The sequence below is a fragment of the Rhizomucor pusillus genome (genome assembly GCF_041956525.1).
Source record: "Rhizomucor pusillus strain CBS 183.67 unplaced genomic scaffold VTP01scaffold_1, whole genome shotgun sequence".
NCBI lineage: Eukaryota > Fungi > Mucoromycota > Mucoromycetes > Mucorales > Lichtheimiaceae > Rhizomucor > Rhizomucor pusillus.
This window is the reverse complement of record NW_027192143.1, coordinates 1,349,979-1,373,819: the sequence shown is the minus strand read 5'-3', so window position 1 is coordinate 1,373,819 and position 23,841 is coordinate 1,349,979. Positions and strand designations below refer to the sequence as shown.

Genomic DNA, 23,841 nt, shown 5'->3' with positions numbered 1-23,841 from the left:
TTATCTGAAATTTCAACCGTACGATGTGGCAGGAAGGAGGAAAGCTGGGCTAAGAATGTTTACGTGCTTTATATACTGTTGGAGATGCTAAGCTTTGCATGACAATATCTCCGGAAGATGCGACATCCACACTTGGGAGAATGCGAAATCGGTTTTCATTGGATGACGATTTTAAGGATTACAGGCGATACTGCGCTGCTGCAGTGGGTAGGAGAAAAAACAGAGCTATGGTACACTGTTTAAATTTCCTGGCAATCAAGCCAGAAATATCAGTATTTTCTCTATACACTCTGATATGAGTTATTTCAAGTCAGATCGGATAACTTTGCATTATGAGTTGTATTGACTTTAGTTGTTCACATTCGTAGCCAGTGCTTCTAAAGCGAAGCTCGTGTAACCGGAACAACCGGAGTCCAAAAATGGTATCATATCAAGCAACAATGTCATTTTTCATCCAACATCCATCCATCTATCCATCCATCCATCCATCCATCCATAAATCATAGCCATGAGAGATATTGCCAAGGACGACGAACTCATAATCCCCGAAAACGTAAAGATCAACATTAAATCGCGTATCATCACCGTCGAGGGTCCCCGTGGCAAACTCGAAAAGAACCTTCGTCATCTCAACATTGAAGTCAAGTTTGCCGACAAGAACAAGCTCAAGTTTGTCGTCTACCACGGTGCTCGCAAACACGTAGCCGCCATTCGCACTGTTCGCTCCATTGTCAACAACATGATCACTGGTGTCACCAAAGGCTTCCAGTACAAGATGCGCTATGTATACGCTCACTTTCCTATCAACGTTATTATCAACAATGAAGGTGATGCCGTCGAGATCCGCAACTTTTTGGGTCAAAAAGTCGTTTTCCACGTCAAGATGCGCGAAGGTGTCAAGTGCGAGGCATCCAAGGCACAAAAGGATGAATTGATTATCACCGGCAATGATTTGGAAGCAGTCTCTCAGTCAGGTACGTTTCCACAGGCGCTTGTATACTGTCGTTTACGTATCTGATCTTTCTCTCTCAAACTTATATAGCCGCTGATATCCAACAGACTTGCAGAGTCAAGAACAAGGATATCCGAAAATTCTTGGACGGTATCTACGTCTCCGAACGCAATGTTCTCGAGACTGCCTAAGGGCGATACCGGGCGTTCACTTGTTGGACGCTGTAATAAAGATACACACCTGTCCCCGGGATTGGCGGCAGTAGTCATCCCACCAAATGATTTGCGTGCTGGAGTTGGCGTTTGGGGAGAAAGTGGAGATGTGTTAAAGGGACATTGGGTTGTTACTTCTGACATATTCGAAATCAAGAGTTATTGAGCGACAAGCCTGAAAGGCATCCGCAATACCGAACTCTCCTTCTATTAAGTATTCGCTAGCAGAAACGTCGTTGTCATCTATAGTGTCAAAATTTGGTTTGATTCCTGAGGATAGGTTGTCACTTGAACCATATCATTAGGAAGTATCATAATAAACGGGCCTTGTGGCAAAATCAAGCTACACTCTTTATCTCAATTGTGGTAAAATACATATTTGACTAATTAAATTAGTAAAAATACTGTATTTTAATGATGTTATGGATACAGCCATTATTCTGTAACATGGATGAAATACTGTTGCAATAACCCGAGATTGCTTTACCAGAATGCGCACCTGCAAAGACGATTCAGTTACCATGAACTTAATCATCACAGAGGATTGCTGGTGACTTACCATCCAATGTAGCACTGGCACAAATTCTCCAATGATGTCGCCTGCTGGATGAGTTTATCAACTTGAGTAGGGACGTCCAATGTAACGTTAGGATTAAAGTCGCGGCCAGTAAGCTTGTTGGAGACGCGATCGACTACATTGACAGCTCGGGAATTCCTCATCTCAGGGCCTTGGGCATTTTCTAGATGCAAAAAGGTTCCGATAAGCATTTAACAGGATTCATTCAAATGCACTTATTTCTTCTGTCACCCACCATTAGCAACAGCCTCAACTTCGATTCTGTTTAGTCTGCGGCTGACAGAGAAGTTTCGGTGTGTATCTTCTGGTATTGTGTCGGTATTCGTCCTGTCAATGCTGCGTACCCGATCGCCTAGCGTTGATTTTTAATACCTTTGCGGCTGCGATCCAAGAATGATCGATTCTGGTGTTTACCTCTGTTTTGATTCGGGCTTGTATGAGTATTGTTTAGCAATCTCCAGTTGATCAGAGGATCATAGACGAAAGCTTCCAGCACAGCCATCAGACTCTCCTTATTTTCTCTCAGCACCCTCATTACATGCTCGCAAGTCGTCCTAAAGTTGCCTTCGATGCCGCTCACTTCCATCGCTTTGACCAGCATACGCGTCAGACGGAACGGAATCTTTTCAGGGAATTTCTCTCTGTGCATGGCGACCTAAAGATTTTCTCCATGTAAGCATTGATTTTTGATAATTAATTAGGTATATAATCGTACCTCGAAACAATCGCCAAAATCAATATGCACAACCTTGCCAGTGACTCGGTGTAACATCAAGTTGGATGGATGTCTGTCTCCAAGACCAAGGATGTATCCAACCATTGACATAACAGCAAGGGATCGCGTGTAGTTCGTCCTTCTATCCAGCCATGCTTCCGAGTTGCGACTCTTTAGCCAAAGCACGCGATACAGGTCTTGACCGCTGGTCTTTTCAAAAGCAAATTGGAAGACCTCGACTTTTTGGATGACTGTCAAGTTATCATAGTCTGGAGCCATCTGGAGCATTAAGCGATGCTCAATATTCAGGAGGATCTTGCGGCTTTCACGATAGTCACGAATGAGGGTATGTAGAGTGTCGGTGTCGGGTACCCAGCCGATAAGGCCAGAGTTTGGTGATAAAGGGATGGCGGGATATCTCTCAATGTTCAAGTGTCGCTTGAAAGTCTCGGGGTCGTTCTTCAATAATGTATTGACGAGTCCGAAAAGTTGCATGACTCGTTCGTCCTGGCGCAAATCTTCGTGACCTTTCAGAAGATACATGTATTCTTTACCATCGCTACCAATAATGGTCAACTTGCGTGGACGTTGCTTGGAGGGTATAACCGTCAGACTTGGGTTGAAACGGGCAATACGGACAATTGGTTCGCCGCTACGGTAATAACCGGGAACGCAGAGCTCAAGATTGCGTGCTTCCAGCAACCTTGGTGATATATACTGAAGCTCCAGGCTTGTAAGTTGAGGAAGCTGCCGAGAAATACGTCTAAACACTTGATAGTACAATTCCCATGCTTGATTTAGAGTGTTTATATCACGCGTTTCCTGGTAGCGTCGACACCATTCCTGCGCTTCGTGCAGGTCTCGACCGAACGCCTGTACGAACGACTCTTCCCGCATCGTCTCTGGACCTCTATCCAGCATCTGGTGCAATGGTTCCAATGTTGCAAACATGGCTTCGACGTTGCGGTCTCCAAAGAAGAGGCGCGATGCTTCTTCCAGACCTTCGTGCCACATTTCGTGCCACAGGATGGCTACACGGATAAGTTCCTGGCTGACCATAAGTGCTTGCTCAACGAGAGTAGCACTGTGAACCTTCATTTTCTCCATGATGCCATAAGTTGCCTTCTGCCGCATAGCACTCTGAGACTTGGATGCGACCGTTAGAGAGTATACCAACGCCTGAGGATGTTCTCGTCCAATTTCCGTGAGCAGCTGGTGGATAAGGCCTCTAACAGTAGGGTTCTGTGCATGAATTCTTGCAATCAATTGCGGTATCACTTGCAACCAGACATCAATGCTGATAGTATGGAATCCATCTTTGATTGCCGTGCAGACATCAGGATGATAGCCATGTTTGAACCACAGTGTCAATAGACGTAATGTATCTTGCAGTGAATTCTCCTTCGAGAGTGCAATGGATCGGAAGAAGCCCTGCACAGCAGGTACAACGTGGTGGGTGTAAATGTGAGGTGGTAGTTGTTCGCCATGGATCTTGTAATTGTATTCGATGATATCGAAATTCGCAAGAGCCCAAGCATGCCATGCCTTGTACCATTTCTGGTCGAAGCGGGTAGCCAAGAGGAATGACTGAAGAATGTCTGGAATAATCTCTTCCGTAAGTTCATACGAAAGCCCCCTTTGCCATTCACCCTGTCGCAGATAGCATCGTGCTAACAACCGAGTATATTCCGCTGCGTCTTCCGATATAGCACTAGAGTCGATAGGCATGCTAACAGCCATCTCGTCCGGATTCAATCCAAGATCCTGCGTCTTCTGTGCTGTGAAATCTCGCAATATAGCGAGGGCCTGCGTGCGGATCATGTTGGCCTGCTCACCCGATACTTGGGATGCTGAATGCCACATGTGTTTCAGTTGTGTATAGACAATCTTTGGATGCGGGTTGCCAGCCGTGCCATCACTATCGATTTCCATCAAGCTTCGCAAAGTCGATTCGGATAATGAGAAGCGGCCGCTCTTGCGGCAGAGGTTGGCAAATTTGATCCACATTTCCATGTCATCCTTTGGCGACATGACCATGGCTCGTACACGCAGAATGCGCTGCCAGACTTCCACATTGCGTTCGCATCCTTCCAAACGTTTCATCCACGTCCTCCGGATAGCTTTTTGTTTTTCAGGATCATTTGCCGATTGCTTGTATGTAATCATTTCCTCCAGTTCTGCAAGCATCTGCACCCGAACGACAGTATCGTACGCACGGTTGTAGCTTTCACCCAACAAGGCCGTCAATTCTGTATCTAGTAGATCGCGGGTTTTGTTGATGAACTTCTCGGCTTCGGCATAACGATTCCTGTGCATGGCAAGGATAGCGCGGAAGAAAGTCTTATCAGGGCTCTCCGGCTTAAGCAAGGCGATGTATTCTTCCATTTGTTCCCACTGTCCCATGCCCCAAGCAGCAGCGGCGGCAAGCGGTGCCATACTCTTGCGGTTTTCAGGAGGTGCATGAATCCATTTTTCTTGTGCCAAGCTCGATAATTGCTCCCATTCACCGAGGGCATGCAAACATCGCATTCTACCCAGTGTAATCTCCATAGAGTTCGGATTCTCACGTTGTTGCTCCTCATATGCTTCGAGAGCTTCTTGATATCTATGCAGCTTTTCGTACCAGGAAACTCGGCGCTCTAATCGAAGAGAATCTTGAGCAAATGTAAGAATACCCATGGCGGCATCGGGCTGCTGCAGTAAGTTATTGATGGACATTAGCATCTCGACAGCTTCAAACGACTGTTCCAAATGGAACTCTGTCTCTTTGTAATGTAGAGCTTTGGCATACGCGTGACACTTTTGAGCATAAATTGCAAGTGTTCTTATGTCGATCGGCAACATCTTGTTGTTGTTATCATGCTCCATGAACTCGGCGAGATGTAAAAGGATTTGGATGATTTCTGGCGGAATGTTGGGTGCTTTCAAGGCGACTTCTAAAGACCCAACGAGTTCATCTTTGTATTGATCGTATAATTCATTCCAGCAGGATACGAATGCGGCGTTGAAAAGTTCGCGTGCCAAAGGCGTATATGCACTGGCCAAGAAGACGCAGGCTCGAAGTGCGTGTGAAGGAGATTGCTTTAAAAGCTCCACACTGAGACGACGGATCCATTCCATCCAATCTTCCTTTGTAGATCGCTGCGAAGCTTCCCAAGCCTTTTTGAGATGTTGCTGATTGACTGGCTGCTTTTTAGCTGTACTCAAGTCTGCCGATGGAGTCTCATCGCCTTTAGATTCCCTGAATTGTGATCTGCTAGTTAGCAGACATATATCATTAAGCAGATATAGGATTTACCTTTCATTGATTGCTCTTCCTAGTTCTTGCGGCAAGTTTTCACCCTTTAGCAATTTGCCCACAAGATGTTCGTAGTTGGAGTGTGTGATACGATGCTTAGTCAAAACCTTATTGATGACGGGAATAAACTTGGCATAATCGGTGCCAAGCTGGAAAATCAAGGCGCAGAGTAGATCCATGGCAGCATTCCGTGCGTCAGGTGGGAGCATTGGCAAAACTCGAGCCAATGGGTGTATGATACGGGACGCATAATCGAACATGTTGACACGTTTTGACATGGCCGTGATGGTAGTAATCGCCTGCCGACGAGCTACCGGAGGTGCATCCGGCTTTTCAAACAATTTGACGACAACCGGAATAACCAGGTGCATATATTCTTCAATGTTGGATCCAAAAACGACGAACGCATGTAAAACTCTAATCGTTGCCTGTCTTCGTTCCGTGGTGTCACTGTCGATGATTTGTAACATATGTGGCAATATGCGTGGGAGGTAGATTTTAAGTTCGCCATCCAAGGCCCGCGCGATAGCTTCGATCAATGATACAATGTTGACTTGCAAGCTTGTCAATGGCGTCCAATATTCGTCGATCAGATCGAAAATATCTTTCAAATAATTGCGAATGTGCTGTTTGACAATTGTAACTAGATCACCGAGCTTGTGAATATAAATCTCGAGCATGCCGGCATTGCAGGATCGCATTAATGATAAAAATCCAGGTACGATTACTGGCAGAAATTGTACGACTTTGAGGCCGAGAGTTTTAAAAATATACATGACCGCCTCAATTGCTGCGTGATGGTGTGCACTAAGTGATTGGTCCCGTAAAATTTTCATCAAAGAATGCATGACGACTTGAGGATAATAATCTTCAGAGGATGGGCCAATACCCATCATTAATAACGTGACATCATTGCTTGCAAGTTTTGGATCAGCTAACGCTTCACTGGAGGTGCCAATCGCATTCATCTGGTGATTTAATCAGTATTTCATAGCAGGCGATAACATTATTCAAGCTTACCTTATGTCTGTACGGATCCAGTGCTCCTAGAATACCCATCAACTTTACGGTTTCTCGACGGATGGCCACGTTTTGCTCTGATTTCAGTATACTGATCAGGATATTGAGCAACGCAGGATACTTGTTGTATGGTTCGATTACAAATCCCGTGCTGCTCGCTAACTGGCCCAAAGTACGCAAGGCAGCATCTCGCTTAGCACTCGAACTTTGGTCTTGTAAGGTCTCCATAATAAGCGGCATTAGTTCGTCCACGTGTGGTACCATGTCTTCTCCGCTGACAGCCGCCAACTCGCCGAGAGCACCCAAAACAGCAGAGACTACACCAGGAGAAGGATCTCTCGCCTTGGGAAGCAAAACTTTAAGGATGGGTTCGATGTATGGACGTGTCAACCGCTGTGCTGCTCCTACTAGCAAGGAGACAAGTCGGGCTGCTTCTTCCTTTTGCCGACTGACGACTGAGTACTCCAATTCTGTCAATAGCTGGATGAGTGTCTTTCTCAGGGACGGCATGACATATGCGGGATTGTAAGTGGTAAGTCGTCCAATAATCCTGATTGCCGTTTCTCTGATGGCAAAAACTTCGTCATTCAAGGCGATAAATAATGAGCGAACATTATCTGCTTGCGCCAGATGGCGATCGAACCGAGCATCCAGGGATGATAGAACAGTTTTCCGGATAACTGGATCAGGATCAGCAATGCCCACAGTAAGCAGTTTTTCCAGGACTTCGCCGACGACTTTAATGGCATGAGCACTCGTCTGATTACATATAGGGTCTCGGACTAGGATTTGGCAGCATGTTACGGCAGCGGCTTGGCGGATTTCTGGAATATCGTCATCGAGATAATTGACAATACAGTCGCGTACAAATTCGTTCAAAATATGGTTGGAGAAGTCGAAAGATCCAAGTGTTCGAAGTGCATGTACAATGATTTCGTGATCTTTGGCATCGGCAGGTCCACTCTCGCGCAGGGGACGGTCAACAGGTTGTACGATGTTTCGGTTTGTCGGTGCTCCCGGTTGTTTGTAAGGCTGTCCACTTAGCGTTATGGAAATGACATTCAACAAGCGATCTATCACAAACAGCTCAGCTACCTTTAACTCCTACATTTAAAGCAACGTGGATGTACCTTGAATGACACCTGATAGCGGCTTGATACGCTCGGCAATTGTGCTCAAGGCAGAAACCAGTGGTTCAGACAAACCACAGTTGAACATCAAATCGAGTAAATCATGAACATATTTGGTCAAAACTTGTCCCACTGCTGTTGCCAACATGCTGATGCATGCAAAAATGGCTGCCTCGACTTCTTTCCGCTGACGTCTATATCTTGAAATTAGTTGTGGATGGATTGGACGATCACCAGCATTATTTACCCTTTAACAGATAATGCTTCTTTTATACAGAAGAGAATCGCATCTAGGTACGGATTCATGTTGCTTTTAACCTGCAGCGCAACTTGTCCAATGACAATAAATGCTGAATGAAAAATCGCTGTTAATATTCCATATAAAGAGCCTCGATATCTGTAAAAGTAGCTTACCATCCCGTTTGTCCCTATCTTTCCTCAACAACCCGAGCAAATGACTCATTGATTTATGCAGGTATTGATCAGCAAATGTAGTTGGATCGTAACTTGCCAAAGTTGGGATAATTGTCACCACAGTTTTCCGTATCAATTGATCTCTCGCATCTTTCCTGTCCAGAATGATAGTGCAGACATCTTTGTACATGTCCGTCATGAACTATAATAATATTAGAAAACAATGCAGTCAGCATTGATTCCATATCAACCTACCATTCCTGCATGCAGGAGTAATTCTCTCATAGCGAGCAAGCTCGCATGTGTTGCCTCGGGACTATGCAGCTGTAAACCCTTGTTTGCTTCTTGCCAGATTTTGTTGTACCAAGTCTTTCTCATAGGAGTCTCTCGCTGCTGGACGATTTCCAGGCATTGACTTAAGCAGTCGGCAGCATTTTCTCGAATAATCTGTCGAGGATCTCGAAGGGCGACCCATATAAAATCAAGAATTCGGTGAACGTATGCGTAAATCAAGGTGGGAGCATTAATTGCCAATTCTCGAAGCACCAAGACCGCAGCCAATCTGCTTCTATCTCCATGCAGCCATTCAAGCGCATGTTCGACCTGCGTGTCGACGAGGTCTGCTGTAAATGTCGATGAACTGATTGCTAGGCGACCTAGAGCTTTAGCTGCTGGAATCATGACTTGAGGATCATGATACGGCAAAACATGACGAAGGTAGTTGTGGAAGCGGTTGGCGTATCCTTCTGGTTCGAGATCAATCAAGCGATCTACGTAAAATTACACTCTAAGCGACTCGTTCTTTGAAATCGTTGTTCGAGCGATGGTGCTTACCGATGGCTGTTATAGCACCTAGCTTCTCATTATTGTCGTTCCCATGCATCAGTTCAGATATCCTTTTGTTAATATCACTGGTAAAACGAGCAAGTTTCTCGTCTGATAGTTCTCGAGCTGCAGAGGCTGCCTACAAGTATAGCGTTAGTTGCAAATCATCGGTATACAATGCAATTCAACAAAGTACTGTTTCGCGTAGCTCGTCAGCAGCTTTTTGACGGCGATCCTCATGTCTGTTTCAAAGTAGCAGCAGCTAATGAGTAAAAGTCTTTGCGTATTCCCGGAAACTGTCATTTACTTTGATTTGAGGTCGTTGAATATTCGGTTTAAATTCTCTTGCGTGTTCAATACGGCTACGTGCGCCATCGTTACTCAGCTCTTCCTGGCAGAGCAAAACGGGTATAGAGGAGAGAAAAGCAATGCTGTGCGATTTAGCACCGTCGACTTTGGACCTGTCCTGCTTTCTTGGAGAACTTCGTTTCAGATTTACCGCGGCTAAGCACCGGCTCTTATGAGCGGTGCGTGAAAATGCGTGTTCTGCAAGCGCATGTCTTCCATCATTTCAAGAATGTGCTATATGACGCGCACCAAAGTATCTAAACACAAGAGTGCAGTATGTGGTAGTACACAACATACGTCGACAGCTGGGCCGGTATTGATTCTCTCTCTATATTTGGCACGTCTATTTTTCGATCATTCGCATTATTATTACCTGCACAATAACGTTCGGAGAAAAGATCTTACGAGCGAGAACGAAATCACTTAACTTCGCTGCCAGTACCAAGATGCATCAGGCTGCTACTCGAATAGCATGCAATTAAAAGCATCAAGTCGATCAAGTTTCCAATCACCAAAAATGCGCGATCCCCCCTAACCAGTTTTGAAGTTGGCTACCTGTTATGGTTATGCTCCAAACTTCTGTTGGTCAGGGCATGTTCGACTGCACTTGCAGCTCACTGAAGAGACGATCACTGAGCTTGAAAAAACGAGATAACAAATTTGCCACTTCTTTCCTACACATCTTTCAGTGCATTCATGTTCTCGTAACATAAACTTGATATAAATGAATACCATTTGGTGAACAAGTCAATTTGGAAGAACCTCTATAGCAATCTCCTGCGAGGGACTGGATAGTGCAATTGTTGTTTTGTTTCTTCAAAATATGCATGTCAAAGCCTATAATATACAGTTGCTAATAACAGAAGATGCAGTTATCTGCTATTGACTGCATAGATGACTCGCCACTTGCTTAGTAAGGATGCAGTCATTATCACACAATTGTAATCCTTGCTTTGTTGTTGATCACACCTTACGTTGGCTTTGACGAATAGAAGCGACAGCTGAGACTGCATTTGAGCAACAAAGCATTTCGACCCCTCCTCTGCGCGTCCTTGGAGTGGCACAGTGCCTATAAACGGTTTTGGTACGACCAAACCGACAGGAGCAAGAAGTTGGGTACATAATTCTCATCTGCGTTTCAAGTAAGTTTCCGATACACCTTTGTACGCACCATTTTCGTGGTTACTGAAGGGTACACCGTGATAAAATTAGACGTTGGTCCCATCTTCTTGTGCAAACTATAGATCTGCGGGCTGCTACGGGAGTTTGGCAAAGACATGGGTGGCGATCAAGATTTAGCCTGAATTGTACTGGTTGATTTTCTCGTGGCTGATACATTTTATTTGACAAAAAGTTAAAATGAACTAGTGATAATTAAAGTCTGCATTCAACTTCAAACGAGCTTATTACTGAAAATAAACCATTATACAGACATATCCCTCGACGCAATTCCATTTGACATGACTGATCCTAGCAGTATGTGAAGACTTCGCTGTCCGTTTGGCTTGTATTATACACCAAAAAAAATTAACTGCGACAAAAGATAACTTGTTACACATACAAGACGCTCAATCCTCATACAGTTCCCGGCTCTCGGGCACACTGCAGCCGATGAATTCGTTGCAAGTCACACGATTTATACTTTTTTACTTGCGACAGTTCAGTCTGAATTGTTCCTGATAATCCTTCTTGCTGAAGCGAGATTTCAAATTTTTCGTACCAAATTACAGACAGCAACACCGAAGCAGCTGTGTATAATGCCAGATAGCGTTTCGTACCAAACTTTGTGACCATGTCAACTGGGCTTATTTTTAGCTCGCGGTATTGCGCGTGGACAATTCCACAACGCTTCAAAGGGGATTAGTCGTTGCACAAACGATACATCATCTGAAAAACTCTAGGTGTAACCTTGCAACAGCAAGATCACCTAAAAATATCTGGAGCTGGGTCACCTGCCATCGCGTCTTGAAGCAACCTTATAAAAAGGGTTTGTGTTGAATAGAGTCTTCTTTCTCGTTATCCATTGCACTTTCGTCTTGTTTATATTTCCGTTATGAACCCTCAAGAATTTGATCCACAAACTTCTGAAGCTTATGCGCTGTTTGCGAGCACTCCCGCTCATATGCAGCAATCCATGACAGTTCCGCCAATGACCGTTTCTCCCACTCAATACTGGATGGATCCTATAAGTATGGCAACGATGACACCAAACACCGTTGCGGCCAACGTCAGTCCAGTTGTATACCCAAGTCCTGCTGTCTCAATGGGCAGTGATTACTACTTTGCATCCCCGGAGGCGCACCCGGCTGCAATGCCGATGGTTGTTCCACTCGTAGACGTTTCACCTTTCAACAATCACCTTGAGCTCTCTGATGCCGTCTCAAGAATGCAACTCTTTGACAGTCTCGCCGTTCAACCTTCTCAACAACCAGTTCCAGAACAGCAACTGAGTCTTGATATCCAGCCATGCATTTCGATTACAGAGCCAACACCCATCAAGCGCCAAAGCGACAGCTCAGAGCTCGAAATTCTCGATAAATTTATTGCACATCATACCACACATCTTGATCAAGTCATGCTTACTCCATTCTCAATGGATAACGAAACATGGTTATCATGGACACCATCACAAACTCCACCCGACAATTGCTCTGTACATTCAGGTTCATCTGACCCTCAACCACCAGCTGTAAGCAGCACCACGTCTACACGCCGAGGACGTCCAAGACGAGTTTCGGAACCACCCAAGAGATCCACCGAAGACATCAGCAGCAGCGGCAGCGGCAGCAAATCAGTCCGTCGCAGCAGTTCTGAGCGTCGTGTGCCTGGCAACTTCGCGTGCTCACATCCAGGATGTGGCAAGACTTTTACACGAGCATATAACCTCACATCTCACATGCGGACACATACATCCGAACGTCCCTTTGCATGCAACCATTGCGGCCGACGATTTGCACGACAACATGACCGAAACCGGCATGAAAAACTCCATTACGGTATCAAACCTTATACATGTCCGCACTGTAGCAAATCATTCGCTCGCCAAGATGCCTTGAACCGACACTTGCGCGTCGAAAATGGTTGTGCAGCTGCACTGTAAATGTACTCTTCCCTCCCACTCATCCCGCTATCTCTTCACCCCGTTATATACATATATATATCCTATGATCTTATACTTATGTTCCATACCTTCCCCCACCTCATGTGTGTAAATATTCTCGGGCAATTTCGTTTCTTATCACAAACCTAGACAATAAAATGCTACGTTGCACATGCACCCAAAAGAAGGAATACCGAGCTCCTTGGCCACAAATGGCAATTATCGAGAACGTCCTTTTGTACACTCGGCTAATTCAATGCCGCGTATACCTCTTGTTGTATTAGTGGACTCAAGAATATGGTAGTTGTCGATGTAGAACGATCCAAAAGACAAATATTCAGCTTGCCAATACTAATTCTAATGATATCAATCACACTGCACTGTTAGTTTGGGTATCCCTTGCACAATCACATTTTGGTCGGCACGTTCGGCGTCTGTAAACCGCATCCCATCGCCGCGCTGCTAAACCCTTTTAGTTACCAAGGTTACAATGAGTCGCCCCATAGAAACGCTTCGTACCAAGATCGATATCCATTCAGAAAAAAAATCTGCATGTAGAATGCCGCACGTCGCACAGAGCCAAGTCAGACCGCCTATCCTACTTCGCAAACGTGTACGGTGACCAAGCAGAAATTACCCGAAGTTCCCGGGTATGCACTGCAAGCGTCTTTACCACCACCTCCACTACGCCGAAATCTTCCCAGAATACACAGTACACTAGTCTACTCAAGGCAAGTACTGTCCCATCGTACCCGTTCCATACGAACAAATTTGCTTCTGCATTTTTCTAGCCGTACAAAAATGAATACAGACCTGCTTGAGAGTTTAGTTGATTGCCATTCCCTATTTCAGAACATAGAGTGCAGAGGATTTCCTGTTATCTACGATCACTTGAGCCCTTTTTTTTGGAACTTTATTCAGGGACTCATGAGAGCAATTACTAATCGTGAACACACAGATTGACCGACAACAGGGACTCAGAAATTCGCTCAATCTGCTATGATTGTTGTTTCTTATGGCGCAAATCCTTTTTACAAAGCATCTTTTGCTAAACAAGACATATTGTTTTTGGGGGTGGGGAGATGCCATCCACCTTCGTGGCAAAATTTGTGGCAATCAGCGACAGTCGATCATTATCGTCATCGTATGAGAACCCGGGCCTCTTTGACACTATTTCTGGGATTCTTGCATTTGACTCGAGAAGGGAAAATATGATCTTTTATGGTAAACCACATGAATGTGGATGATTGCAATTAATTCAGGCGTGTCCGTGGTTGTAATATACAGAGGGGAGTTATTTTGAGCCATTGCACAGGGTCCCTATCAGATACTCGCCATTCAGTTGGCTGATCGACAAAGTCTGGTGGGACACTTGTATGTACATACACCGACCGAGCCGAGCGTGGTGCATTAACTTTCAATTTGATTACAGATTCCAAATGACGTCAAATTATTGCAGATAAACTCTGATGCTCAGCCTCTGCCCGCGCCACAGCATCCGTTAATCTTGAGCATTGCTTCAGCATATGGATTTCAGCATCAATAGAAGAAACCTTAAATTTATTATTAGACAGGGCGTTTCACCAGCACTGAGATTGAAGTTCACTTACATCCTTCATTGATCCTTTTGAGGTTAGCCTATCTCGAATGGCAGTCAGAATTTCATACAAATCACGCACAAGTCCAGCTAATGTTAGAAATTTAGTTCCCTGAATACTGCGCAATAGATTTAATTAGAAACAACTCGTGCATTACCAATCAAATCAGATGAAATTTTTGTGTCCAAATCCTCTGCGGCATCTTGTATCTGCTTTGAGACCGCCGAATATTCATTCAACAGTTGATCCATCTGAGATGAATTTTCATAAGATATTGCCGCTGACAGGTATGACTACGCAATCTTACTTCTTCTACCGACTTATCATCAGCGCTGTTCTTGAATTCGCTTAATTCAGCGTACATGTTCCACAGCTGATCCTGGTCATTCATGCAAAGTTGGAGCTCAGTTCATTTTAATCCATTCATGCCATCCACATACCCGTTTCGCTCGTTTGTTATTTTCGAACGCTTCATGGATCTTTACAGAGACTAATTGACATTGGAGGTATCGCAAGTATAGCTGGTATATTTCATCATTATTCAGTTGTGATGGCGGTTGACTCGAGGTGCTGGAAGTTGATATCTGACTGAGACGAGAATGTCTAAGCTCTTGGTGTATATCCGACATGCGCGAGCTTGTTCGGCGTTCCCTACTGGTGATACTGGGTACAATGCGTGTATCTTGCACAGTATCTGCCGCAGAATGCAGAGGTCGTCGAAGAGAGCTACCATCATTCAGTTTCATCGATTTATTCGATAGCGAATACCTTGTAAAACTTGTTGACTCGCGCTTTCGATTTTGGAGATGTGCAGAAGGTGTCAAACTGGGACTTCTATTGTTGCTAGCACGGACTGGTCGTTGCGGCAATTGCATCATTTGAGAGCTAGTGCTTGCTGGTCTAGCAGGTGCTCTTGTCGATCGCCATGGAATCCGTACTATCACATTGTCACTATGATGTGTAAGAGACAATACAGTTCGAGGCTGTTGCTTACCTGCACCTCGGCCAGCGGCGTTCCTGGGTTTTTATGCATTGCTACGATCAGTTTTCAAGTAATGCCAGTATTCATGCCGTACATACTGTGCTTTTCTTTCTTCCTCTTGAACTGTACGATTTATAGCAGCTATTCGCTGACGAACGCTGATGGCGGGTCGTTCGTATTCGTTCATGTAATCGGGGAGCTGCTTTTGCAGACGGTGAGCGAGCGGGGGACGCACGTCGCTCGTTCTCTCCTCCCACATTGATACCTAAAATGGCAAACGCGTCACGGGCGAGTTATGTTCAGGGCGGGTCAAGGCTGCTTGTGGCTTTACACTCTTCAAAAAGTTCAACCCTGCCATGAAACCATTCCAGAGGCTGCAGCCCCGGATTAGCAGTGCAGCGAGCCTGGTCAACAGACCACGCCTTTCAGCATTTACAAAACAAACCCGTAAGTTGCTGAAGATTGCTGCTGTTATTTTCCTTATGACTTTGAACTTTTCTGCTAGGCCGCAACAACGCAACTGCAGCTAGTATCTTACAAAATACCGAGAAGCCCGGAAACTCGTTTACACAGGACCTTATCACTTACAACCATCCAACTGCTCCCCTCGCCTCTTTCAACCAGCGCCTTGCGAAACGACTGCGGACCCCCGGCAACGCTAGACGTGTTCGCGACCATGTTTTGGAAATCGTTCAAGAGATACGCCAGCGAAACCTGAAGCTCGACTTGAATACATACAATGCTCTTCTCGTAGCACACACCCGAGTGAGCGATGCCAAAGCGATCCTAGCTACGTTAAACGAGATGGAAGCAGAAGGCATCCAACCTTCCCTGGATAGCTACAACACTATGCTTGAGGCGAGTCTGCTTAGTGGATACAGGAGAGAGAAGACTCCATCTGCTTACAAGGGAATCGATGTAATAGGCATTGGGATCTGCAGGAGATATCGTTCACCAAAATGAGATCCTGGAAATGATGAAGCGCAACGGCGTCGTACCAAGTGTTAGCACGTACGCACAACTTTTGCGAGGATTCTGCCAATTAGATATGCTAGAAACTGCGTTGGATGTCTTAGACGGTATGAAGAAAGCTGGTGTTGCTCCGAATCCAACATGCTACTCTGCTGTTATTGGAAGCTGTCTGCGATTGAACGAGTGCCAAATGGCATTCGATTTGCTCAAGGAAGCAGAGAGCTCATCCATGGCTGTCGAGAGTGAACCTTCGATTTATTTGGATGTTATGCGAGCCGCAGCTTTTGATGACAAGGTACATTGCTTTGGATCCCACGCAGGATGATAATGGAATCGGTGCTAACATTGGTTTGATTTTACAAGTTCGATATGGCCATGTACTGCTGGCAGAAGGCCATCCACACCTTCAACCTGCGTCCTGACGAGGGCACTTGCTTAAGTATGCTCCGTTTGGCAGGCAAGAACGCCGATCCGAAATTAGCAACTGATATTATCCGACAACTCAGCACCAGCGGTTACCCTTACAAAGAGCCATATTTCACACCACTTTTGGAAGCCTTTGTCGCCAAAAAGGACATCAAGAGCGCATTCAATGTATTGGACATCATGCGAGTATCAGGGGTACAACCAAATGTCCGATCAACACTTTCCATCAAGCGATACCTGGGCACCGATTTGGACCGCATTGATAATGCATATTATATATTGGAAGACCTTAGAAGGGATGGAAAGACGGTCGATGTGGCTGCATTCAACGTTGTTATCGATGCATGCGCTACTGCAAACGATCTCAAACGCACAGTGGCAACGTATCGGGAGGCGAAGAATCTGGGTGTAACTCCGGATGTTGAAACCTACAATGCGGTACTCGGGGCATGCATAGTGGATGCTGTCAAGGGCATGGGTACAGTTATCCTGGATGAGATGAAGGAAGCAGGTGTAGCACCGAATGCGGAGACATACTCTCGCATGGTCGCTCTATGCTGCACGCAAAGAAACTACGAAGATGCGTTCAACTATCTGGAAGAAATGAAGGGTTACGGCATTGTGCCACCAGCATCATGTTACGAAACACTCGTCAAGAAGCTGGCATCTGAAAACGACCCTCGCTTCCACATTGCACTCGAAGAAATGGAGGGATTAGGGTACAAAGTGACAGGAAGACTTAGAGCTCTGTGGAACAAATAAACGACATGTACATTACTGTCCTATCACGCATTTAAATAGATATAGTCCGCAGGAAAATAAAAAAGTACAATTGTATAGATGCTATGTTTCAAAGAAAGAAGAGAGATTGATAGCTACTACAAAGAAGCATAAACTAGGACTTGTAAGATTCGTCTTGCTGCTGCTGCTGCTGCAACCCTCATTGAAAAGTAGGACGACGATCTGACTGGTTCCAGCTTTAGCAGGATGCATACACACAGAGAGTGTGTGCCACGACTACTACTATCACTCCCCCAATCACTCCTCCGCCCCTATTTTTCTTAACTATAAGTCTGAATTTACTTAGCGTTGATGAAGAAACCAAATAGATATTATTGGTGTAGCAATACATCAAAATAGCAAATTTTTAATTGCTAACACTTTCTACAGACGATCATTAGCATCTTCGAATGTGTGGTGCTAACTAGTTTTATACTTTACTTTGTCTCCACTTTTGCTATTATTTTTCTGGTCCTACTGTACATGGATCCCTTTCACGGACTTGAAGCCCTCCCGCCATCCAGGCCCCCCTGATTTCTGACTCCTCCTTCTCTTTTGTATGTTCCTCGACCTCCGGTAGAGAAGATATATAAGAAACCCGTCTACATATCGAGATTTTCCATCTATTTATATTTTCTTCCTTATTTTTCTCAACTCGCAGACAGAAATGGATCAGAGTTCACCATCTTTCCAGCAGCAGCAAAAGCAACATCAAGGTAATATCTCCTCTACTGCAGTGAATCTTTGTTGCATCGGTTGCTCACTCGCATTTTCTCTGTCAGGATTGCCGTCACCTGCAAATATTGGTAGAAATAACAGCAGCAGCAGCAGTGGCAGTAGCAACAATAGTGATAGCCCGTCGTCAAGTGACGAACGAACCAGGCTCCATGAGCTTCGACGACAGATCCACATCCAAAGCGAACAGAAGCGTCGTGCGCAAATCAAAGACGGCTTCGAGGAGCTTCGCAACCATCTTCCCTCTTGTCTTAATAAGAAGATGTCCAAAGTTGCACTTTTACACCGCAGTAAGAAATTATATTCCGATTGATCTTTGGGCATGCTTGCTAATTAATAACTTCTATGTTCAGCTGTTCAGCACATCCAGCACCTAAAAAGCACCCAAATGTCTATTCTCGCCGAGCTCGAACGGCTTTTGGAAGAAAACCAGAAACTGCGCAGATTCCAGCAAGAATATCTCAATCAACAAGGAAGTGTGGTTCGGCCGGCCGACATCATGCAGACTTATCTATACCCGGACCCAAGCATACATACCCTCTAATGATTTAAATATTTCCCCCATTCTTTTCTCTCTTTTCCTTTTTCATCCAAAAGTTTGACACACTACTCCTCCAGTTCGACAATACATTGAAACAAGATGCAAGTCTTTTTCTTTCTTTTTCTTATTTAGCGCATACACATCCATACGCATGCATGCGCACGTAAGAATACAAAAGGGAATTATACATTGGGTGAAGGTTTAGTAGGTGATTGCGGGCTAGCGAAGTTTGGCATTGTGATATCTGAAGGTGCTGGCGATTCCTGTTCTTCTGTATCTTCAGGCACACGCGTGACGTTCTCGAACACCCAAGTACCAACGCCGCTTTGTCCTTGCGTTAAGCTATTTCTCGTCGCTTCCCAAAACTCTTTGAGACGTTTTGCATCCGCACAGAACTCCTCCACGTTCTGTCGCAGTAGTTCCGGGTGCATTGCCGAGCTGGTATCCCTGCGACGACTCTTCGCAAGCGATGGCGTATGGTTAGTATAGAGCCGGTTGTTGACCCAGTAAAGACCCTTGTTGTCTTGACGTATCTGCACAAACGCCACTCCAGATCGATGGATATATTGATCATACTTGTATGCAGCATGGATGTACGAATATTGCACATCAACCCCTTCAGCCTTGGCTCGATCAAACTTGCTATCTGCTTCGACGTCAAGAACAAAGCCTAGATGGCGAACGAGAGCAGCTGCGTAAAAGTTATCCGGCAGCTCGTAACGAGCTTCAAGGTCGCTGATAGGTGGAGGTAGAACCGCAAAATTAATCGGTACTGGGCTTTGGAATGGGTTGTTATTTTCAGAATCTTCGTAGGCTTGGTCGACCGATCCTTCGACTACCAGCAATCCACACCGCTCTGCTTGCCGGCTCCAGTTAACAACAAGTTCTTGTACAAGCTGCGCCGTACATCCAAGCCAGTTGAGCTGGAAATGATAACAATTGTTGGGGTTATGTAGGGTATCATAGTGCAAAATGGCTGTTTCTCGTCGATTGCTCTTTTTGTACGGATCCACATCTATGATAACGGACCGCGACATTTCAAATTGCGTTCTGCGGCGTCTTGGTGGATCCGTTGAAGACGAGGATGTGCTTTCTGAGCTAGGAGTCACCGACTTGCGCAGCGCCGAACCAGAAGTGTTTATCGCAAACCATGGTTTTTGGGATCGCTGGTGAGGAACAAAATCTGGATGCAGACGATAGAAATAATGACCATCCATAAATCCATGCCGACCGGATGAGGATGCAAATAGCGGAGGCTTTCGTTCCATGAGAGCATTTCCGAACGCGACAGCCTCTTCGCGCGTACTTATATCGTCAAACTGACTTATCAACCAGTCCACCATCTCGTTGCCGACGAAAGAGTCGCGGAATACCTTGAAATGCCATCTTCGATCGCATATCTTGACTCCCATCTTGGGATCCCTCATAGCCGCAGCAATATCCTTGGATTTTGAGTCACGAGTGAGCGGTTGTCCTAAGCTTCCAATACTTGATAGCAAACTGCTATGTTGCTGGCTTGGTGTGTTTTGCTCGCTTTTCACAGCTTCGCTGAGGATGTATGCGGAAGGATCCATGGTAGTAATTTTGAGTCCAAAATCAATGTATCCGAGCTCCTTCTTGCGCCGTTTTTGCATTTCTTCCCGTTCATGCGGTGTTAACCATTTTGCCTTTTTCAAGTTTTGCAACCACATGTCGAATAATGCAAGCCTCTTTTCCTCTTCATCCAGGTTGTCGTGAGAAGACACACCCAATACATGTGCATTGTTTGGTAGCGTTTCACGAGGAATGACAATGAACCGTGCTCTCCAAAAACGCAGGTTATCTGTCAGCTCTTCTTGGTAGCCAGCTACCAAGTGGTCTAGATAATTCCACGCATACATCAAGCTTGGATAGCCAAAAGCTACCTGCTTGGGTCGATATTGCGGGATGTTCTTGTGCCAAATAACGCACTTGTACCAGATCTTCTCTTTGTCGTCAAATTCAAGGATCCGGACGTAGCGTCGCACTTCGACGTTTTGTCCCGAGGAATCAAAGGTAAGCTGATGCACTTGGTGGCCCATGGACAGCCACCAAACCATATGCTTCCAGTTCGTCGTGCTGTTTTCTTCTTGAGTACCGCCCTTGCCGTTGGCTGAACCGGACGATATCAGCGTATCCTTGCCTTCTTTGCTACCGACGCTCGGCATTGCCGTATTTCCTGGCGTTTCGCCAGCAGCCATAACTTTACTTACAGGTTTTAGATTGCTTGAGTTTCCGGTAATATCGACGATGATTTGAAACCCTTGGGCAAGACGTTGGCTGATCAATTCCGTCAGCAAGTTTGCTGTCTTCTTGTGCTCTGAGAGGGATCTATCACCGGCTTGATATAAGTTAACATCCTCGCTAGCGGAGACGGTATACATGTAATGGTTATAGCACATCTTGAGCTCTTCGTTGGAGGGGAAATAGTCTGTTGTTAGAGGCAAACAAGCAGGAGAAACAAGCGAGCGCCAATGCACAGATGTTCCTTGGCATTGATCTGCTTTCGGTAGAGCGTGCAACCAACGACGTAGGTGCGATGTAAATATCAATGTATAATCAGCTGGGTTGCAAGGACTGATTAATGCATTGCGCATAGCTGTGCTTCGAGTGCTCCAATTATGAGAAGGCGATGATCTGTTTGCACCAAAGCTCGTTCGTATAAGGTCGCTGTTACCAGAGTGTTTGTGGATAGATGGTAAACTGCCAGCTATCGCATTTTGGCGCGGCGATGGATTGGTCGATTTGCTACGACTATCTGGCCTGCCAATGCCTTTATTGTTGATGGGTACTGGATCGACAGTACTCGAGCTGACCACGAGCATATCCTCCTCATCAACCGCATTTCCAACGCCAGAAGCGGCGGCAGCAGCAGCAGCAGCATCCGCCGCCGTGATTTGTGCTGTGACTTTCACGTCGTTGCTATTCATTGTTCCTCGTCTAGATGGTTTAATTCTTACAGAAATATCGTCGCGATTCGGGGAAGCTCCTTTGAAAATTTCAGATGCTCGTGGAGGGTGGTCTTCTTTGCGTACATTGCTGTCAAAAGTGATTTTGCCGCTTGCTTGCTGCGATTGTGATAAAATCGAGATAACCCGTCTCTGATCGCTGTGGTGCCATGTAGTCTTGCGACACAGATAAATCAGTTAATTTGCCATGGCGACTTTATGACTTACCAACTTACCGTTCCGGATTTTGATGCCAATTGCCTAGAAAGCCATACATCATTTTCACTTTTATCAGGACTTTCCAACGAATTTCTGTGTCCAGATTGCTTGGTGACTTTTTGAAGAGGCTGTGATGCAACTGCTTTGCGTCCAAATCTCGGCTCTGAGGTATCTTTGAAGATGGAATTGTCGTATTTATCATAGTCGATATGCAACGTTCTTGATTCTTGTTCGCTGCTCATTAGAAAAGATGGTCGTCGAAGAGAAGAAAAATTGGCAGACCGGGAGAGATACGTTTCCCCGTTTCCCAAGTGCTCCACAGATTTAGCCGACGTTTTGTCATTGAGACTGCTGCTACTTTTCCGGCTTCGCAGAGAGTGATTTGTGTATGGCAAGTAAGGTATATTGATACTGGCCAGGTCATGTTCCATGATACCCATCATTTGAAGTTCGTACATTTTGCATCTTGTACGAAACTTATCTTGTTTGATGAATCTGCCGGTTTCGTGGTGGTAAAAGCTACAATCGATCCAATGAGGAACAGAGTAGTAGGTATGCGTTGGCGCGAGATCGTCATCTTGATAAAGAGGATCCCAGTTCTCGATACTGAGCTTCATCGGCATTTTCACTTCAGGTGAATTGGCCGCTGTGGTCGTTTTCGGTTGTCTTGGTGCGATCAAGTGCTCCTGAATTTCTGCAGGAGGAGGTGCCGAGCGGTACACAAATAGGGGTGTGACATGTAAAGGCAATGGCGATAAGCATACTAGGTCCATAGCGATACCGTTGTCGGTCATACGTTCGTTTGTTACTCGAAGTAACTTCTTATCTACTGCAAACTTGCCGACACCCGGGGTAATGAGAATGATCGATAAACCCGTTCGCATCAGATCACGATCGACATAGTGGTTATCGAATGGGTTCAATGCTAGATTGACTGCCTCCAGGACATTGCCGTCGTAAGCTGCCGATAACCGTCCGCATAGGATACTACGACCATCCTCTTGGCGCATAAGCACATTCTGCTGGAACGTCAACTGCTCCTCTTTTAGCGGTTTAATAACAGACATCCAGTCATCGGTCGATTCCCAATCTGCGATCACTTTGTAGAAATCCTTGTAGTATCTGCCATCGTCTGTTTTACAGACCATATCATCTAGAGGATCGTCCGTGTCGTAATAAACCCGGGTGAACAGGACAATGGAGACGACGTGATTAGTTCCTTCCTCCTTCCATCGGGTGAAAAGATGCGGGAGGAAATTATTGACGACCTTTTCGAAATATAGTTCGCCATCCTCGTCGAACTCCCACATTTCACGCGACAGTTGGATGAATAAAAAGTACTTTGCCGACCCGGATCTGAATATCATTCTCGTGTTTTCGTCAACGTAGCCCGATAAAACCTAGAGCTCGCTGTGAGCATTTTCTGTCTATGTAAATATAGATATTAAGCATACTTCTGTGTCGTCTGAAAATAGCCGACGCACTGTAGCCTTGATAACACCTGCAAAAAGGATCTTCTTCTCGGCATATACGCATGTCCGATGGAGACTTTGTTGAAGACGCCACATGTCACTGCGACCTAGATATTGCTCTTTGAAGGATAGTTCGACATAGTCGAGCGCTACAGAGGCTGCATCGATCTTTGTGCATACAAATATATGCATCAGGATATGTCAAAGCATAGATCATCATTTTTTTTACTTGCCAGTTCGACGTAGACTTCTATGCGGAAGCGAAGGTTGAAACGTTCTGCAATATCTTTGGATACCGAGATCTGCAGGTTTTGCTGACGTGCCAGCGATTCTCGATCTACGCAAGTTGCCTTGACCACAAATGCCGAATGTGGAGCATGGATTCTCAAGAGCTGACCATCCCGAATGTTTGGAAAATATTCTGGATTCACAACAGCGTCGTGATTCGCAAACGTGCCAGTGTCGTGAAACCAGAGAACGATAGGTTTTTGCGAGACTAGTTGACCAGAGGGCACTTGATTATTCGAGGCTGTTGGAGCTGGCATGAAACATTTCTTGA

At 45.4% G+C, this 23,841-nt stretch overlaps 8 protein-coding genes across 8 annotated transcripts; 4 read left to right on the top strand and 4 right to left on the bottom strand.

The window, feature by feature from the left end:
- Positions 1–508: 508 nt before the first annotated feature.
- Positions 509–1,143, top strand: VTP01DRAFT_606 (60S ribosomal protein uL6; the record flags this gene model as incomplete). Its single annotated transcript, XM_069384919.1, has 2 exons — positions 509–974; positions 1,043–1,143. The coding sequence occupies 2 exons, from the start codon at positions 509–511 to the stop codon at positions 1,141–1,143; spliced, it is 567 nt and encodes a 188-aa protein (XP_069245026.1).
- Positions 1,144–1,647: 504 nt separating this feature from the next.
- Positions 1,648–9,518, bottom strand: VTP01DRAFT_605 (uncharacterized protein; the record flags this gene model as incomplete). The annotated part of the gene is made up of 14 exons (XM_069384908.1): positions 1,648–1,663; positions 1,724–1,904; positions 1,977–2,093; positions 2,156–2,396; positions 2,457–5,697; positions 5,755–6,722; positions 6,775–7,847; positions 7,905–8,098; positions 8,152–8,254; positions 8,319–8,520; positions 8,574–9,088; positions 9,153–9,282; positions 9,340–9,385; positions 9,451–9,518. 14 exons carry the CDS (start codon positions 9,516–9,518, stop codon positions 1,648–1,650), a joined length of 7,095 nt encoding a protein of 2,364 aa, XP_069245025.1.
- Positions 9,519–11,544: 2,026 nt separating this feature from the next.
- On the top strand, positions 11,545–12,591 carry VTP01DRAFT_604 (uncharacterized protein; the record flags this gene model as incomplete). The annotated part of the gene is made up of 1 exon (XM_069384897.1): positions 11,545–12,591. One exon carries the CDS (start codon positions 11,545–11,547, stop codon positions 12,589–12,591), a length of 1,047 nt encoding a protein of 348 aa, XP_069245024.1.
- Positions 12,592–12,618: 27 nt separating this feature from the next.
- On the bottom strand, positions 12,619–13,095 carry VTP01DRAFT_603 (uncharacterized protein; the record flags this gene model as incomplete). Its single annotated transcript, XM_069384886.1, has 3 exons — positions 12,619–12,725; positions 12,861–12,942; positions 13,072–13,095. 3 exons carry the CDS (start codon positions 13,093–13,095, stop codon positions 12,619–12,621), a joined length of 213 nt encoding a protein of 70 aa, XP_069245023.1.
- A 941-nt stretch (positions 13,096–14,036) lies between these two features.
- Positions 14,037–15,430, bottom strand: VTP01DRAFT_602 (uncharacterized protein; the record flags this gene model as incomplete). Its single annotated transcript, XM_069384875.1, has 7 exons — positions 14,037–14,144; positions 14,202–14,278; positions 14,347–14,440; positions 14,497–14,568; positions 14,630–15,126; positions 15,184–15,206; positions 15,270–15,430. 7 exons carry the CDS (start codon positions 15,428–15,430, stop codon positions 14,037–14,039), a joined length of 1,032 nt encoding a protein of 343 aa, XP_069245022.1.
- Positions 15,431–15,527: 97 nt separating this feature from the next.
- VTP01DRAFT_601 (uncharacterized protein) lies at positions 15,528–17,331 on the top strand (the record flags this gene model as incomplete). Its single annotated transcript, XM_069384864.1, has 4 exons — positions 15,528–15,618; positions 15,677–16,029; positions 16,097–16,438; positions 16,507–17,331. 4 exons carry the CDS (start codon positions 15,528–15,530, stop codon positions 17,329–17,331), a joined length of 1,611 nt encoding a protein of 536 aa, XP_069245021.1.
- A 685-nt stretch (positions 17,332–18,016) lies between these two features.
- On the top strand, positions 18,017–18,628 carry VTP01DRAFT_600 (uncharacterized protein; the record flags this gene model as incomplete). The annotated part of the gene is made up of 3 exons (XM_069384853.1): positions 18,017–18,065; positions 18,132–18,374; positions 18,438–18,628. 3 exons carry the CDS (start codon positions 18,017–18,019, stop codon positions 18,626–18,628), a joined length of 483 nt encoding a protein of 160 aa, XP_069245020.1.
- A 179-nt stretch (positions 18,629–18,807) lies between these two features.
- VTP01DRAFT_599 (uncharacterized protein) lies at positions 18,808–23,827 on the bottom strand (the record flags this gene model as incomplete). The annotated part of the gene is made up of 4 exons (XM_069384840.1): positions 18,808–21,768; positions 21,828–23,210; positions 23,265–23,450; positions 23,516–23,827. The coding sequence occupies 4 exons, from the start codon at positions 23,825–23,827 to the stop codon at positions 18,808–18,810; spliced, it is 4,842 nt and encodes a 1,613-aa protein (XP_069245019.1).
- Between the last annotated feature and the right edge of the window lie 14 nt (positions 23,828–23,841).